The sequence below is a fragment of the Salvia hispanica genome, chromosome 2, assembly GCF_023119035.1.
Source record: "Salvia hispanica cultivar TCC Black 2014 chromosome 2, UniMelb_Shisp_WGS_1.0, whole genome shotgun sequence".
Taxonomy (NCBI): Eukaryota; Viridiplantae; Streptophyta; class Magnoliopsida; order Lamiales; family Lamiaceae; genus Salvia; species Salvia hispanica.
Genome location: NC_062966.1, coordinates 35,130,089 through 35,148,448, shown reverse-complemented (window position 1 = coordinate 35,148,448; position 18,360 = coordinate 35,130,089). Strand labels below are relative to the sequence as shown.

General features: G+C 36.1%; 3 protein-coding genes across 7 annotated transcripts; 1 reads left to right on the top strand and 2 right to left on the bottom strand.

Annotated features, from left to right (window-relative positions):
• Nucleotides 1-1,313: 1,313 nt before the first annotated feature.
• Nucleotides 1,314-3,735, top strand: LOC125207910. Its single transcript, XM_048107423.1, has 5 exons — nt 1,314-1,844; nt 2,087-2,354; nt 3,023-3,121; nt 3,207-3,409; nt 3,534-3,735. Exons 1-5 carry the CDS (start codon nt 1,408-1,410, stop codon nt 3,607-3,609), a joined length of 1,083 nt encoding a protein of 360 aa, XP_047963380.1. The 5' UTR covers nt 1,314-1,407; the 3' UTR covers nt 3,610-3,735.
• A 542-nt stretch (nt 3,736-4,277) lies between these two features.
• Nucleotides 4,278-5,520, bottom strand: LOC125203928 (probable galacturonosyltransferase-like 10). Its single transcript, XM_048102444.1, has one exon. The coding sequence runs from the start codon at nt 5,408-5,410 to the stop codon at nt 4,382-4,384; it is 1,029 nt and encodes a 342-aa protein (XP_047958401.1). The 5' UTR covers nt 5,411-5,520; the 3' UTR covers nt 4,278-4,381.
• A 2,380-nt stretch (nt 5,521-7,900) lies between these two features.
• On the bottom strand, nt 7,901-17,000 carry LOC125203849 (paired amphipathic helix protein Sin3-like 2). 5 transcript variants are annotated; one of them, XM_048102339.1, is made up of 24 exons: nt 16,772-17,000; nt 16,544-16,630; nt 15,662-15,946; nt 15,386-15,569; nt 15,191-15,289; nt 14,943-15,116; nt 14,542-14,839; nt 14,066-14,202; nt 13,680-13,758; nt 13,574-13,603; nt 13,220-13,413; nt 12,962-13,116; nt 12,578-12,708; nt 12,199-12,453; nt 11,556-12,113; nt 11,282-11,373; nt 10,520-11,140; nt 10,204-10,301; nt 9,986-10,124; nt 9,749-9,901; nt 9,495-9,658; nt 9,049-9,160; nt 8,392-8,552; nt 7,901-8,281 (listed from the first exon to the last, which is right to left on the bottom strand). In XM_048102339.1, the coding sequence occupies exons 2-23, from the start codon at nt 16,624-16,626 to the stop codon at nt 8,415-8,417; spliced, it is 4,179 nt and encodes a 1,392-aa protein (XP_047958296.1). In that variant the 5' UTR covers nt 16,627-16,630; nt 16,772-17,000; the 3' UTR covers nt 7,901-8,281; nt 8,392-8,414. The 5 variants fall into 5 exon arrangements, with proteins under 5 accessions (XP_047958296.1, XP_047958297.1, XP_047958298.1 ...); XM_048102340.1 differs by having other exon boundaries at nt 13,683-13,758; XM_048102341.1 differs by having other exon boundaries at nt 14,542-14,836.
• Between the last annotated feature and the right edge of the window lie 1,360 nt (nt 17,001-18,360).

Genomic DNA, 18,360 nt, shown 5'->3' with positions numbered 1-18,360 from the left:
ATCGTACTAGTAATTAAATCATTTGACTTTCGTTTTCCAATAATCCAATTAATAATGGTTCTCCACTATTTGACAGCATGGTGGTCGGTCAAAAGTTAAAATAGTCGACAGAATAGTAAACATTAAAAACACATTTATACGATTGACTATAAAAGTGGCAACCTTACCAATTACCATGAGTCAGTCCATGACAATGGACAATATGCGAAAAGAAATTAAAATAGTATTATTGCAATTTTCAATAATCAAATTGGGTAACCTGAATAATTTTCTGCAAATTTTATTGGTCGGCGTAAATAGATGTCAATATCAATTTGAGTTTGTGCTTAAGATTGCTCCAACCAAATCCAATAGGCCCAATTACTTTTCAATTGTCAAACTCACTGAATCTCACGATCAAATTATGGGGCCCCATTTGATACTGGGCGTTCATTTTAATTATATTTATCATCATAAGTTATTTTATTTTTAGCAACTCGGATTATTATATATAAACATAGTTGTCGAAAAATATCGGTAAATATAACGATTCTAGTAGTGATAATGTTGGTTTATATACTTTACATAAATGAGACATATTTTTAGAAGTCGTGACTCTTTTGAACTTTGCTATGAAACATCTTTTATTTTTGGAGTCCCAATTTGTTATTTGATACATCTATTTAATTAGTCATTGTTAATACATATTTATAACGTTTTATTAATTGTTAACTACTAGTAGTATTATTGAATTTAGAATTATAGATGTCCACACGAAATGGAAAGACAAAATACCATCCTAAAATAGCTAATTCAATATTACTACGCATTCATAAAATATTTTAAGTCTAGTGAAATTAGGCACATGATATTATCATGGTTGAGAAAGTTTTATGGATTAATGCCCCTACCAAATAGTGGAAAGTTGAGCTACTTTGTAGTACTTCACAATTATTCATCAATTTTTCTAAATGAGCTACCGTATTAAATTTTAAACACATTATAAGCTAGTATTAAAATAAGCATCAATAGCTTTTAAGCTCACTAAAAACATGTTCATCAAGCTCGACTTATTTGTATATATTTTATAAATAACAATTTTTACAAAAATAACTCTTATATGATTTATTACTTTTCATGTATACACTTTTTCATCTACCTTTAATTTTTCTCTTTTTAATTATATTATTCTCACTCTAAACAAGAGGAATCTTTGAACGAAGTGACGTCACTACCTTGAATGGCGAATCCGTAATTAAGGCAAACAAGAAGCCCAATTACCTGACAAACGCATCACCAAGATGAAATCAATATCAGCAGAAATTGGGTGGGCTGAGGCTCATGACACAGATTTGTAGGTAAGAACGCGACGCCCCTCCACCACCGCAGCTCCTCCGCCGGGAAAATCTCGACTGCACAAGCAGATTCATGGCGGCCTCGGCAGCGGCGAGGGCTGTCCTATTATCACGCGCCTCCGATTTATCCCTTAAACCCACCCTCTCGGCTCAGCCGCCGCTCGCGCACCGCCACTTCATCCGCCCCTTGCTCCGGCCGGCGCCGAGGAAGCGCGCCGCGATCAGCTGCCTTATTTCCGGCGTCGACGGCGGTGGAGTCTCCGACGAGTTCGTCTCCACCAGGAAATCCGGCTTCGGGCACGAATTCTCCGTCATAGCGAATATGCTTAATAAAATCGAGCCGTTCGACAATACGGTTATCTCGAAGGGGGTTTCGGATTCGGCTAAGGATTCGATGAAGCAGACGATATCCACGATGCTCGGACTTCTGCCTTCGGATCAGTTCTCCGTTACGGTTAGGGTTTCGAAGCACCCGCTCAATCGTCTCCTAGTTTCATCCATCGTCACTGGGTAATTAGATCTTCGTTGAATACTCTTTTCACTAATTGAATTTCTTCAATAGATGCGTCCGTATATATGTGTGATTCTGTGCTTGTGATGTATAGTCCTTGTTGATTGATGTGTAATTTAATCAGTTATTGTTGAAATTGATAATCGTTAGTTTGAAAATTATCATGTTTTTAGTAGTAGTGTCAGTTTGGCAGCAACTGAATGATACTGATTTCATGTAATTTGTCTATGTTGATTTGTAGGTATACACTGTGGAATGCAGAGTATAGGATATTGTTGATGAGGAATTTTGATATGTCGCCGGATAGTTCAAAGGGGTCTGAATATGCGGAGAGTGATGGGGCCTCGGAGGTGAGGTGGGATAGAAGCGATGGTAGCGGTGTTGGTGCCGGAGTTGAAAGTTGTGCAGAAGAATTGGAGAATACGAATCTTCAGATTTTTGGGGATTTGCCTCCAGAAGCATTGAACTATATTCAGCAATTGGAACTGGAGTTGTCCACAGCAAAGAAGGTTAGTTTACTGTAGTCTAGTTGAATTAAGTAACTACAGAACTTGCTGTGTGGGCATTGATTGATTATATGATGTTGATCAGGTGGATGAAATTTGCAGTTATAGATTGAGCAAGTTTTGATTGAGATTGCACTAATAATTTTCATTAAATTGCCAAAATTTATACACCAAGTTATTACTCTAGTTCCTTGTGAAAGATTCATGGATTAGTATCAGGTGGCCAGCTGAAGGATGCTTTTTGATTAACACTGTGGTCTAGGTTTCTGCTGATTGATTCATTTTGATTGGATTTAAATCAGTTGAATGACCAGTCACAAAGTCAAAATATAGTAGCACTGTATAATCTTCACCATTTCATGGACATGTTCTTCTAATGCATCATGATGTAATTACGGGTTTACATTGTTGAATCTTCATAACATGATTATATCGCATCCATATGAACTATGCTTCTTCAAGTGAATCTCCCTGAACTCAACTTCTATGCCCTCTGGCAGATTAGATCACAACTTGGTTGCCCCTTGACTTTATCTTTTTTGGAAAATCGATTATCCCTTCAGATATTGGTGTAATGTTACTTATTTGCTTTTATTCTATCTCCAACTTTTACTCTGATGGAATTCCTATTGGTATGTATCTTGATGGCTTCTGATCGGATGTTCCCTCAGGAGCTTCAATCTCGGAAACAGGAAAACTTGGAGATAGAGCATATAACAAAGAGCGATAACAATTTGTTGGAGTACTTGAGGTCCCTGGACTCAGATATGGTAAGTCGATATTCCTTACAATATATGTCCACATATCTTGAATCTCAAATATCAACAGTGATGTATCTCTGACATTTTGCTTCAGGTAACCGAGTTATCTAGACCATCATCGCCAGAGGTGGAGGAAATCATCCAGCAACTTGCTCAAAATGCTCTGCGGAAATTTTTCAAAGACGATGCCACCCCAGATTATGAGGGGGACAGCATGCAGAACTACGAAGATAGGGATAATGAACTTTGTGATACCATTGGCACATCACGGGATTATTTGGCCAAGCTGCTTTTCTGGTAATTGTGAAATAATTCCCTTCATTTTACTGCTGTCCTTTGTTTCTTGAAGCAAATAAATAATGTGTGTATGTGGGTTTTTTCATACCATTGTCGTGACGAAGGCGAATGCTGTTTCGTGCAGGTGCATGTTACTGGGCCACCATCTAAGAGGGTTGGAGAACAGATTGCATCTAAATTGTGTTGTTGGTTTGTTATGATGAAGTACAAAGAGGGATGTATATTCTTCTTTCACCCTTTACATAATTTTGCCTTTAAACTTTTATTTATCCAGTTTTACATTACTTTATATTCAAATAATTTAAAAATAATACATCCTCTGTACATTTTTGCGTGTGGAATGCGGAACACTAAATTAGACAGCAATTAGGCTCTCTCTTATGCTTTGCCTAACAATTAATTAGCTCGAATGCCAATCACCCATTTTTAGATATGTACCGAATTTGTCTCGAATTTATCTAGTAACTTCATGATTATATCTTCCTCTAAGATTATTGTTACACATGCCAGTCAGACTGCCTAATCCAGACATGCATCAAATGTTCCTCCAACAATATTGTTTCGATGAAGTGCAACTTTGTTAGAAAAACGTTTTTTCCCAATTCAATAAGCTGTGGATTTGAATCACTATGGGGGAAATGAAAAATCATTATGGAAAATGAGACAATGTATCGCGTAAAGAGCGAGTATTATTCAGCATTTCCATTTCATAGCGTGTTTTGTCTCATCAACCATGTTGTATTTCGATAAATGAATATTGTGCTTCAAACGTTCTGACGTCATCCAAAAAATGAATTTGAAGAGTGAATTTTCTCATCCTTCTTTCACTTGTACTAATAAATTTACAATAAAAACGAACGCATAGTAATTTATAAAAACGAATGAACAAATTGTATATAGAGTTGGAAAAAGAATAAATACTATTGCACATTTTCATTTACAAAAAGAATTAAAAAATGCTTTGATACTCTACTAGGAGTACTTTGCAAACCTATATAAATCAAAGGGTGCCCAAACATAATCAATAGGGCAGGGTCTGCCCCGATCCAGCCTGACCCACGGCTTCCCCTTCCCGCTCCAATGCATCAAGCTCACCGCGCCGCCGTGCAATCTCCGGCAACTATCCACCACATTATCCCCACCTAGACCGTGCTGATTCCACCTATGATCCACCCCCTCCACCTCCCCCCCAAACACCAGCATCAACGGCGGCAGCGAACCTAGCTCATAAATCCTCCTCTCCTTCTGCGTCTTCATCCACCACTCAATCCTCCGCGTATAATCGCCGCCGCTCCTCCACCTCTCCAGATCCACCACCATCACCCCCGTATTGAAGTAGCACGCCCCCTTCCCCTCCAGCGCGCGCGACAGGCTCCGATCCGACCAGAATTCGGCGTTGAAATAGCTCGTCAAGTTCGCGTTGCAGTACACCGGAGCTCCGATCACTCTCGATCTCGTCAGCGGCGTCGACCACAGCTTCTCGATCTCGTCGACGGCGATCGTGTCGGAGTCTAAATAGACGACGCGTCTGACGCACGGATCGAGGATTTCCGAGAGGTAGATCCGCGCGTAGTTGAGCGGATCCTCTAGGGCGGGGCGGACGGCGGAAGAGATCAGCTGCTTGACCTCGGATTCCTTTTCGAAGGGGTAGACCTTGAAGGATAAGCGCGGGAACGCGGATTCGACGATCGCGGCTAGATCGGCGGCGGCGGAGGTGGAATCGGCGGTGATGAAGTGGAGGCGGATGTTTTCCGGGCAGGCGGCGTGGCGGAGGATTGAATGGACGGATGCGATTGAGCCTCGCAGGTATTTAAAATCGAGAGTGGTGGCGATGTGAATGAGTGAAGGATGGCAGATTGAAGCTTGAAGGCTTTGGCATTGGTCTCCGTTTGAGTATTCCGGCGACTGGTTGTAGTCGGAAATGGAAGGAGGAGGGATTCGGATTGCTGAAGGTGAAGATACAAGGAGAGCCAGTGTCGTTAGGAGTAACGATTTTATCATTGTTTGAAGATGTGAGTGAAGAGAGGTTGATGGAGAAGAAGATTTATAAGAGCATACGCAAACGCGTTTTCTGACACATGATGGAATGCCACCAAAATTGGAATTTGAAAATTTGAATTTGCTTTGTTTGATTATCAACAGTATTTTGGGGTTGGTTGGGGAATAATTCACCGCATCATTATCACTCAGTGGTAATATAAATAGATGTGTTGAATAAGTAATGGAATATTATTCAATACGAGTATATGCATCATTATAATATTCCTAGTATTGACTATTGAGTCGTAATATTTATTTTTGAATTGTTTTATTAAAGATGACTTATGTTTTTGTCAAAATTGATCATTTTTATTCTCTTACTTTAATCTCTTCTCATTATTTATTCAAGTATTATTTAATTTTCTTACCTACTTTAATCTAGTACGTATTTCTTTATTAATGTGTACAACAAAACATTCTCTCATTATTTACCTACTTAATTTCATGATCTACTTGATTCACACTGTACTTATCCTACATAGTATTTTCTTCGTCCCACTCAAAATGACTAGTAGCATTTATTAAGAAATGGAGTACGAGATTTAGGAAAAGTTGTTAGGTAAAATAAATTGAGAAAAAAATAGCAGTTGAATATTTTAATAATGAGAGATGAGAGATGAAAAATGAATTTATTTTTAAATATAGAAAATAAGTATTTCGAATGAGACAAACTAAAAGGAAAAGGTGAACATCTTGGATGAGACAGAGAAAGTAATATTTATTCATTAATTAATACTCATATGTCTAGAAGAATTGTTTAACACTAGTGAGAAGAAAGAAAATATTCATTCTGATAAAATATCAATGGAATGATTTTACAGAAGGTGAAATCTACTTATTATTTAAAATAAAAATAAAATAATATTTTTATTGGTGAAAAGATCAAAATAATTAGAAAAAACTTTTATTGACAAAACGTTCTAAACAAATATTATGCTTCGAGAGATAAAACTAAATTAATAGTAGTACTACTTATTAGTACTTACATTCACGATAAATAGGAGTATTATTGTTTTCTTACTTTTAGTTGGTTATAAAAATTAGTCACATTGTATTTATAAAAATTTTCTTTCCAATATAAAGTGGTCTCATTCACTATAAATAAAATTTAATTACGAGTATTTTTTTTTCTCTCTTTCTTCAGTTTTGTCTACTTGGAATTGAAAGTAGGTTACTTCTGCGATGCTTCCTTGCTGCATAAAAGAGACATTCCTAAAAAGAAATTAATTAAGTCCTCCATGCTTCACACCACATAATTTCTCACAATATTACGATTTAGTATATTGCTATTAATTTATTTACGTATTTAATTAGGTCGGTGAGGTGGCAGAATTGCAGGACTCTCCTCTCATTTTTGGCATATGCTGCAGATCGTATTTAATAATTTAATGATTGAACTGCTAATTACAAAAAGTTGTTTTAAGTTTTGGGATGAATTTGAAAATATTAACAATATCAAAAAATAATAATTTTGATATTGATTAACAATATTTAATATATAACTAATAAAAATAAAAAATATTATCTCCCTCTATAAAAAATAATTTTGATTATAAATAATGAAATTTAATGAAAAATAGAAAAAATAAAGGAAAAAGTGGATAAAATATTAATAGTAAAAAATAGAACTCGTGTCATTAGATAGAAATTTACCACATATAAATAAAAACTAATTTTAGTTAACAAACTAACATGAAAAAACAAGACTTTTTCGTAAATAGAGCTAGGTAGTACTCGACAGTATCATATTCACTTGACACTTTCATACAAACAGGGTAGTGATAAAATGCGAACTTATATATTGTACAAACTCAAAACTCCTCAACACAACTTCAACACTGTTTCAATACAATATCAACACAGTGTAAAATTTCAAGATTTTAATGTCAACACAGTATCAACACAATATCAACACAACATCAATCATTGACCCGTTGAAATTCTGTTGACATTTTCCTGTTCATGCTTTTTTGTGATCTGTTGACATTTTTCAAAGATCCAGATTTGATCACATTCTCATCCAAACAATAGTGTACAAATATTTCATTTACTTATTGATTAAAGCAAATTAATTGTCTTGACTCTTGATACAATATTTGTGAGATCATTATGATTGTTGACTAAGATATCAAATGGGTAACATGATTATTGAAATTAATCAGAACTAGGCAGAGAAATTGTTGTAGAATTACTCCTGTCAACAAGAAGGAATAAGTCAACATTAGGAAGTTCCCCACTAATACTTGATGAAATTTTCTTTTAGCTCCCTAAATATGTTCTTTGGTCTGACTATAATTCCTATATCTTTTTTTACCTTTAATAACTAAAACTAAAAGAAATATTGCATGCCATCAAACAAAATCATGTATTATAAATTTTTCCTAGACAGCGGATGACATCTTTTATGAAATTCTAAAAGATCTCATTTGCAACATCAAAGTGTAGAAACAATAAATAGAAAGTGAACTATATTCACATATTTTTATATGTATTCCACAAAAAAAAAGATAATGAATAGTTGAACATCAAATTCTGCTATACTATTTCTACCTATCCCACCAATTTGCCACCTTTTACATTTCAAGTAGCTCAGTACAACAAAGCCCAAAACCAACACAATCTAATAAACATGCAACTATTCAGTTCAAGGTTAGGGGGTGGAACCCTCCTCACTATGTACACAGAAACAGCACTCTTGCGCCATTTTCGCTTCATCTCGAGAGATGATTCGATCCTAACCAACTCGATGCTTCCTTGTTATTTGATTCATCGACAAGTAAATAAATAAGTTGCACGAGCAATTATGTACCTGTCAAATTCCAGGAGTAAAATCTGCCAAAAACAAGGACATCCGTTCAAGACACTGCACGACGTCTTGAATGAAAGAGCGACATGTTTTCTAAGTTTAATTGAACTCCAGAAGAAGAGTAATGTATTCGTACCTAAAGGCATCAGAGAGGGACTGCTAACTCACAGAAGACGTCAGAAACTGGCGAAACTGTTCTACCCTTGCCTGGGCTTTCTGCGATTGTCGTTCTTTCATTCTCTCCCTTCTCCTTCCCAGACGAATAAAAAAGTCCTCTGTGTCGAGGACGTATGAGATCTGAAATTATAGGAATTGGAAATGGAATTTCAACAATATAACAAGGACCATCAACCCACTTCCATGGAAAAATAACAATATGTCCTCTAATATCAGGAAAACGGCATGTGTATGCTAAGGAAGATGAAAAAAGGTCCAGTACGGTGACAAATCAAAACTTGCATATTGAGTGACTTGGGAAGGTTAGAAATGAGAGAAATCAAATGCCTAGCAATGGTACAGTGAGGTTCAAGAAACAATTTCTTGCATAAAGAATGACATTATGTCAAATTGGCTAAAACAAAAAGGGAAGTTCTTAGAAATAGCATTTATATTAAGTACCTCTGAATGAATGCATGTGCATGTGTATACATGTGAGAGAGGGACAAAGAACCATAATGCGCACGTGTAACATCTTCCCGTATGGGGAACATAAATTGCATAGAATCTTATACAAGACAAAACGAGTTACAACGTCAAAAACAAGCTCAAATCCAATCCAATAGGCAAACCATACCTTTGATGAGGTGGCGGCCATCTTACATTCCAAGCCGTTCATGATCAAGACATTTTCTGTTGCCCTGCAGAAAGCTGTAGATTCATCCAAATTACTATACTTGCGCATATTCCTGCATGTACCCCATATAGATTAGAAACTGACTACAAATATAATCGTTGTGATTTTAACTCCAATTTACTTCTCTTTGATTACCCAACCACAATGGAAAATGACACAAAATAACAGGTACGTTACATTTCTTGTCCTCGCTAATTATTAGCCTTTAAGACCTTTTTGAAATATTTGCAAATCCAGTTTCAACGTTTACTATGCTGCAAAGCATAAAGTCACGCACACACCAAATTTTAATTAGTCAAGAGTTTTGCCCATGTCAAAAATAAAGGGTGGGGGAGAAGCTTGCATGTTTCAAGTTGTGCAATTGGAAATTACTAGTATAAGAATACCTTTTCAGCATAATTGCTGATGACTCCTTTTTTCCATGATGAACTGAAAGATAATCATTATGCAGATAGGTTGCAAAGTTAGGATCTACCGAAACTGCAACAACTTCAGACTTCTCACATCCATCATCCATCAATTGGATGGATAAGTGGGTAGAATTAGATGTCTGCAGCAAGCATAAAAATAGCTTATTATACAAATAAACTCGGCATATGTCAATATAGTGATGGAAAGATATAATCCAATCGAAACCTACAAATTCAAGCCGGTATATATTCTCTTCGTGCAGAACAACATGGACGTTTTCATAATAAACTGAATCAACATACTTCTCGGGCTTCCTTGCCTTCTCATATTCATACAGCTGAAGCAGCTTCAGGTCGTTCTCATCAGTTGCAACAGTTTGGAGCTGCAGAAAGAAACACAGATAGACAATGTAGGAGCTGAATCTTAAACGAACCAAAATCAAAGCGTAGTTTTATTAAAAGATTACCTGCTTCACCAACTTATAAATCAACTTATCCAGTGTGAAAAGCACATATGACTGGTTTCCAATCAAAGATCGACAATCGTCTTCAAATTTGGCATTATCAGAAGATCCGTCAAGTAAACTAAATAAAGCCCTCATAAACCTGAAGTAAACATGACTGCGTAAAATTAAAAGTTTGGTAGCTTTTGAGATGATAAAAACTAATTATGCGACTACATTACCTCCCATAAGGATCAGAACTAGCTTCCTTTGTGGTTCTCCATTTTGATTCACGAGATACAGAATTTACCTTGGCGGATAATATTCTTTCATACAGTGTCTGGGGAAATGAAAAAAATATTAATAATATCATCAACAAGGGAAGTGGGAGAACAAAAAACTAGAAATTGGGAATATTTTATATGCAAAAAAGGATGTTGACATATATTAACCAAAGAGTTACACACAAGATGAGGAGAAGGGGAATTAGACAGATCTATATCGAAGTACCACATGGAACACTAGAAAGTAGAAACAACACCCCAAGAGTAAATTTACCTGATGCAACCTGAAGAGCACATAAAATGTGTCATTGCCATAGAAAACATGTCGATCCTTCTTTTCATCACCTACCGACGGGGAAGCCACATGCTTTGACAGAGGCTTGCAGGTCTGCAAAAATCGTTCAGACTGTGGCACTGTTGCACCATCGCCACCATGATATTGAGCTTCACTAGTATTCTCAGCCTCATCTTCACTCTCAACTTTACCATCAACATCATCATGCTCTGCATCATCCTCTTCCTCATGTTCTTCCCTTGAACATCCATCAGCAGCAGACTCACTGCCTGAAACATCTTCTGCAGCCTCAGAAATATTTTCACTGTCTTCATCATCAGCATCTACATCATTTTCACCAGCAGTATCTACACATATCTCATCATGACTGGCTGTTTGACCTTGCATCCCAGCATTCCCATGATTTTTCTCAGGCAAGGTTTGCAAGCTAGCATCTGGATATGCACCAAAATTATCTTCAAAATCTCCAGTAGGAGACAATTCGCCCTCTTCTTTTTCAATTTTACAAGGATCCGCATGATCAACGTTATATGAAGCAAGTTTAGAGCCTTCTGCAAACTCTCCAGTCGTTGATTGATTTAATCTCAATGTCTCCCCGCCCTAAAAACAAGGAAACAGAATTATGCCTAATTTACTAGAAACTAAATGAAAGGGAATGAGAAAAAAGGTAGAACAGAAAGTGGAAGAATGAATCTAGAACTGAACTTGAAAAGTTAACCTAAAAAAAGGACCATTTTATACCTCTGAGGAAAACATATTGTCTGTTTTAGGTTTCCCTTCGCTACCTTCCTCGATTGGACCATTAATCACTTTTGACGAATTTGCACTACGCCCTTAAATTTCAAAAGGCATCCAAAATTATGCTAAATACATGTAAAAAAGCAAAAAAAAAAACAAAAAAAAAACAAATACCAAGGATAAAAGAGGACATAATATTTTTGCAGGAACTTGATAAAGAGAGTAAATTATAGTTATCATAAAAAATGAACTTTTACCGCTCTATTTTTATGCATACCAGGGTTAGCGTCAGGGGCTGAAGTACCAGCAATGTCACAATTTGTTAATATTTCACCAGATGACATAGTTACTCCTTCCTTGGGTAACGCACCCACATTTGTCAAATCAGTTTGGCAGACATTTGCTTGTTCAGGTGAACTACTGGAGGTACCATTGCAGTTCGATTTTGGTGGCTTCAATATCGTGGTCATAGCATTCCCATTAGGACTGCCTTCACTTTCAACTACGCCAGTTGTGCTTCCTTTTAGTATTTGACATTTAGTGGCACCATGATCATCATCAGTTTCCGAGTCACGCAGCCAGGACTGAACACCGAGTATTGGCTCAAGAAAAGTTTTCCAGAACCTCAACACTTTATTCAACTGGTCTTTTGTTGAACAGACCTCCTCACAGGAGTACTTGATAATCCTAAAGACATCTTCATGAACTTCAGAATCAATGTATTTAAATTCCATGTCTGGAATGATAGCATGCCTGCTTCCAGCAGCAATACTAAGCAGTACATCATCCTCCTTTTGCCGTTTCTCCTTGATTTCTTTGATTTCTGCCACTAAGGCTGTCCACAGAAAGCAGAAAATAACATGAGAACCAAGTGAAACTCATAAAAGGTCAGAGAATACAAGGAGTTCAACTAAACTTACATTTTGTGCTCAAGTTCTTAGAATCTTGTTGCTTGAAATAGAAGCTCCGGTGATCAAGCGACTTGTAGTGGTTCTTAGAATATATTTCAGCCCAAACTTTGTTGAAATCAGATCGACATTTAGTCCATTCCTCTTGCTTCTGCTTCAGACGTGTGAGGATAACAGGCAAAGCCAAAGATTGATTTTTACGCAAAATGTCCGTCACATCAAGACCATGGTCACCGTATAGGCGTTCAATACATCTTAAATTGAGAGCTATATGAAATTAGAGGGAGAAATCCACTTATCAGTATAAATGCAAATCATTATCTGGAAAATAATGGAATGAAGTAAGTAAAGTAGCTTTAGATAGGTTTTAATTGAGCAATTAGAGTCAGACCTGTAAAATGGTGGTCCTCTATTCGTGTAGGAGCATCAGAACCATTTGAATTATTATTCATACTGTTCACAAGTTCCTCTACTCGCTTGGCAGTTGAGCTGACAGACTCCAATAACATATCCAGCTCAAACCTGAATTACAAAGAACATACTTAATAAAATATTATTTACACACTGAAAGAAATTCTAGGAAACACAAGCTATAAATAATCAAAAAATCAATGGCAAGTAAAATGAACTTTGGAAACATGACTCTCACAAATATCCTAGATCTGTGCTCCAGCATACCACATTTAAAAAAAATATGAACTAACAATGCTAAGGTCTTTGTAGCCGTCATACAGGAGAGCCAAAGCATGAACCCAAAATTGAAAAGACTTTATACCTGTCATCTTCACATCTAAATAGACTTTCTTCATACTGGTTTCTTCGCATGTGTTTAAATGAGTAATCCTCACTACCAGATGTCACAGACACCCAGTGATCATTTAGAACCTGAGCACCAAGCTCTGACCTCTGGCTAGCTGTGGCTATTGGATACTGCAAAGACAGTTTTATAAAGACAATTTCAAGATTGACCACAAAAAAAGAACTGATGATACGTTCCAAAGCATATATTTGGATATGCATCAAGGACACTTACGTCTTCAGGAAGGAGCCGATAACTGGGAGTGCAACGCTGACAATCGGAAAGGTCGAGCTCCTGAATGGATTTTCCCCAGTATTTTAAGTTGTACCTATCCTTCTCTTTCCCTCCCTCCACTTCACGCTTTGGTTCTTTCTCCTTTTCTTCTATCCTTGCAGATTTTGAGGAATTTCCTTCATTCCATAATGTTTCTGCAGATCAAAAAATTTATCAGGTAAGGATATCCAAAAGCTGAGTAATTTCTAATGAAAACACAAATTGTAGTACTCTATTGGAAAGGGAGGGTTTAACTATTAGAATTAGCGCTCATAATTTTTGTAAGAGTTATTTATAAGTTGAATGTATACGTACTTTTGCCCATTACACCAGCCAGAAAACCATCTGAAAATTTGGAAACTTGTTAGAAATGAAAAATTATACAAAATTTTATGACTCAAGAAACTGAAAATCAACTGACTACCGATCCGCTCACAGCGCTCCAAAAATTCCTTGAATCCCTCCATAAGATCTGGATATTTCCCAAGTAAATCAGCAACCTGAAAACATGCTGTATGAGAATCACAGCAGAGCAAAAAAATAATAAAAAATAACCAGAATAATTAGAAACCCCCCCCCCAACACACAAACCAAAAGCAGGGGGTAGTGGAAAATGAAATAGTTTTACAAGTGATCTTCAAGTAGAATAAGTTGGAAACGAGAACTATATGAGAACATACAAGTGAATAAATTCTCAGATAAAGAAAAAATACACATACATATATACATACACACACACATATTTTGATACCTTAAAAAGTTTGTAAACGTATTACAGTAATATTATATTATTGATATGGACCATACCAAGCTCTGTAATTCCTTTCTAGTAATGATTTCTGTACTGTAAATGTGAAGACATTTTAAGAATGCCTGGTAGTCATCTGCACTGCGCAACCTCTCTTTGACCTTTTCACAGAAATTGAATTCATGGCTGTACATACCTGGTAAATAAAACAAAATTAAATGTTATTCCAAGAAGCACACATTTACATAATACTGATAGAAATGGTAAAATAAAAGGATACAGAAACAAAAGAAGTACTACAACAAGTATGGAAGGATCCATGTCCCTGTCTAAGCTTTTGTGTATTAAAAGGGACATGAATGTTTGAAGAAAATCTATCTAAGAACAATTACAACGTTCTAAAATTACAGAACTGTTAAATATCCAGCTACATAGGATTATATTTACTAAAAAAACATGTGTATATCAACATTTATGGCTGAAAATGGAACTGACCGGCATCAAAGTATTTTAAGATAAAGCTTCATTAACTCACTTTTTACTGCATCTTTATCATCATATGGTCCCAACGTCGAATTCCCACCAGAGTCTTCGACTTTTCGAGCAGACTTCCTTTTCTCAGAATGTCGTTGCATGCTTATATCACCATTGTTCTCATGGTCAGGATCTCTATCATCCTGATCACGATTTCTCCTGTCCCTGTTTTCCCTGTCACTATGCTTCTTCTCCTTGTGCAACTTCATAACTGTTTTATCATCATCTGTTTCTGGACGCTCAACACTAAGATCTCTCTCTCCATTGGGGTCAATAACCCTGTCCCTCCGTTGCCGCTGCTAAAAATATAGGCCACAAAAATTAGTCACAAGTTGAGGCACTAAAATAATAAAGTGAGGATTCCACAAATAGTGTAAAAAAAGATTATGTTGGAGAAAAGACCTTGTCTATGTGCGACTGACGCATTGTAGGCAAGGCAGAACTTCTCTCCTCATACCGATTGAAAGGATGTCTACCAAAAGAAGCATGAGATGCCGGAGCAGTAGATGAAGTATCAGGGAGAAATCTGGTAAACTCATCGAGAAGATCGGCATGATCATCAAAAAGCGTTGCAACCTGCAAGCAATCAATCAAAACCCTATCTAAGTAGAAAGAACAAAAAAAACAGATTGATTCTGGGAGATGAATACCTCTTGGTAGACCTCAGTTATCCCCTTGTGTTCCTTCCGGTACATATTCAAGATGTCTAGGAAAGATTTATAAACATGATCATCATTTTGAAAACGTTTCTGCAGGTAGAGAAAACAGATGTATTATCCATTAATGAATGCCCTCTTGAACAAAATTCAGAAATGCTATTCTGACGCAGATATCAAAGACTCAACCTTAATTTTATTCACAAAACTGATCGCCTCTTCAAACTCAACTGTCCTTTTTGGTGGAGCCTCCTCTTCTTCAGTGAGGGTAATTTCATAGCCCTTAGGCAAAAATGTATTAAATCCAAGGATTAAATTAGGGTGTCCCTTAAACAATTCCTTCACCCTCCCAATGACGCCAGCAGTATCAATTCTGTAGGGACCAAAAGTTAACAGAGTTGTCAGGGAATGGCACGTTCACTTCTCAAACACACATTTAGATCCGGCCAAGAAAAATCTGCTTACCTTTGAGCCTTGAAATCTTTCATGACGTCAAGGAACCTATCATACTTTTCCCTTTGATCTTGGAACATATCCTTAACTTGCTTAAGATAACTCAAGGCGTCATTTGTAGTTAGCTTTTGTGTGCTACCAGCAGCAACACCAGCACCACTGGTACTAACCCCAGCCCCACCACCATTACTACTAACACCACCTCCTCCTCCTCCTCCAACTCCACCACCGCCGGTACCGCTGCCACCAGCTACAGAAGCATTACCGCTGCCACCAGGAGCTTGTGATTGCCCATGCCTTAATCAAAAGCATTCAATAAAGTCAAAAAAACAAACATCGAACACATACAAAAAATAGGGGCTAAATTAATGCATAATGCAAAAATCTTAAACTTTCTTAAAATATAATAAAGATAAATAAAAATTCATCCATAAATTCATAGAAATATACTACAATTAAAAAGTGCGCCTTTTAAGGACCTTCTTAATCAAGATAAAAAAAAACCCTAAAATGATCGATAAAACCCCAAAAATTAAAAGATAACGTCACGCATCAAGATCCAAAATTTTGTCCCCCTTAACCCCAATACCTTATTCACCATTTCCCCCTCCGAGCTCTTAGACAGCTACCAGAGACGGCCTAATCCAATTTTAACAAACGACAAATACATCCATGAGTCTTAACCTAGTTCCAATCCAAACCACTTTCCATCAAATCCAGTTCATTAACTCGCAAAACCATCACAAAACCACTAGCCTCGTTCGCTAAACCTCATTAAAACCACAGCTAAATCGCACAATATTACGCAAGTTCGGGACGAAGATAAAACTTCAAAAAATGAAAAAAAAAAAAAAAAAAAAAAAAAAAAAAAAAAAAAAAAAGTAACGAGCTTACGATTCCCCGCGAGACGACGGCGAACCGAATGGCCGCTTAAACTGAGGATTATTCATATACACCTCATCTCTCAGCCGTTTCATCTCTCTACACCAAAGAAGAGGAAAAAAACCAGTTCAACGTCAACAAGGAGAAGAAAACAATACAATGATAAACAAGAAACGCGAATTAAAGTGAAAACAATCCAAATTTCTCAAGAAGGAAACATTTAAGAGAAATTAAACTGACCTGTTAAGTCTCCTCCCTTAGTAAAAGGGAAAGGATGAAAAACAGATCTAATCCAGTCCCAACTACTAAGTAGAAATTTGTTCCGATCAAAACAACCACACTTCGGAATTCAGATGAATTCTTCTGCTGCAGCTTCAAAATTTCCCCTCGCCAACAAGAATTAGTTGCGAGAACGTCCAAAAGGTAAAAATTTTGAGAGGAAAATTGAAAATTTTGTAATGAAAGTTTATGTGAGAGAGGAAATGTACGTGACCCCTCCAGTTTTTATATTCATTGTAATTTCTAACACTTTTTAGGCTTAGCAGTGCCTCTTTTTGGGCTTATGGAATCTGATTTAAATGGTTTAATTGATGGGCTTTGTGAGGCCCATTTATCTTCTTAAGCCCAGTCTTTCTTAAAAGACCAATGAATATAATGCGAGATTACAGTTAAACCCTCGATCTATAATTGATTATACTCACATGATCTTTGCCTAGTCAAAAAAATTAAAAATGGATACCTTTCAATGTTGTAGGAAAATCGAAGTGTATTTTTTTAGGATTATTTCAATGTTATTCACGTAACGATAATATATAAATATTATTGTTAAAGTGATGCCGTTTGCAATATCAACATTTGGAATAATGCAATTACAAGTGTAGACGGTGTTCTTTTGACCATGATACTTATCCGACATTGGTTGTTGTATCGTATGTGACAAACTTGCTTCTAATTTTTTGTTATCATATGACATTATTGTTCTTGTGAATATTTATGGGATAACTACTTTTAAAGATCTAAACTTTCAATAAATGCACATGAACTAAAATTTATGTTTGCTAAATAAATAAATGTTCAATTGTTCATATTTTCATATACTGTCAATTACCTCCATATTAAAATTCGTATGGATGCATTGTTTGGAATAATTAAATGACAGAGTACTCTATAAACTTCTATAGGATGATTTATCAAGAACAAATAGAAAAGAGAATAATTTATGGAACTGAAACATACCTTTGACCCATAAAAAATTAAATGATTACCCTATAGAACACATACTTTCATCCTTAAGAAATTAAATGATTACACTATAGAACTACACATATTTAGATTCATAAGAAATCAAATGTTGGGATTGCTTAACAACTGTTGTGAATCTTCCAGTCGATCAAACACATTATTCATCACAATATGTTGCAGAGAGAATATAGAAATTTTAAATTGTTTTTCTATTGCATGGGACCACAACATTGTCTTATATTTATATAATTAAATTAATTAGTCACTCAACTAGTCGATGTAATAATTAGCAAAAAATATTGAATATCCTTCCCAAATGTTTAGAAGTTAAAAAGGTTGCACAAAACTTCATCCATAATCTGGTTGATTCGAATGAAAGGAACTTAATCAATTATTTCAAGATCACGGAAAAGATAAAATATGCACATATTTATATTTTAAAAAGAATAATGCTTATTTAACAGATAAGATGAAGTTAGTAAACGGAAACAAATTAGAGTGATTTTAGTTTTATAACCACCGGTTTTTTATATATAAATTACTACAATTGATAGTACCGATTGATAAAGTATCGAATAATCCTATAT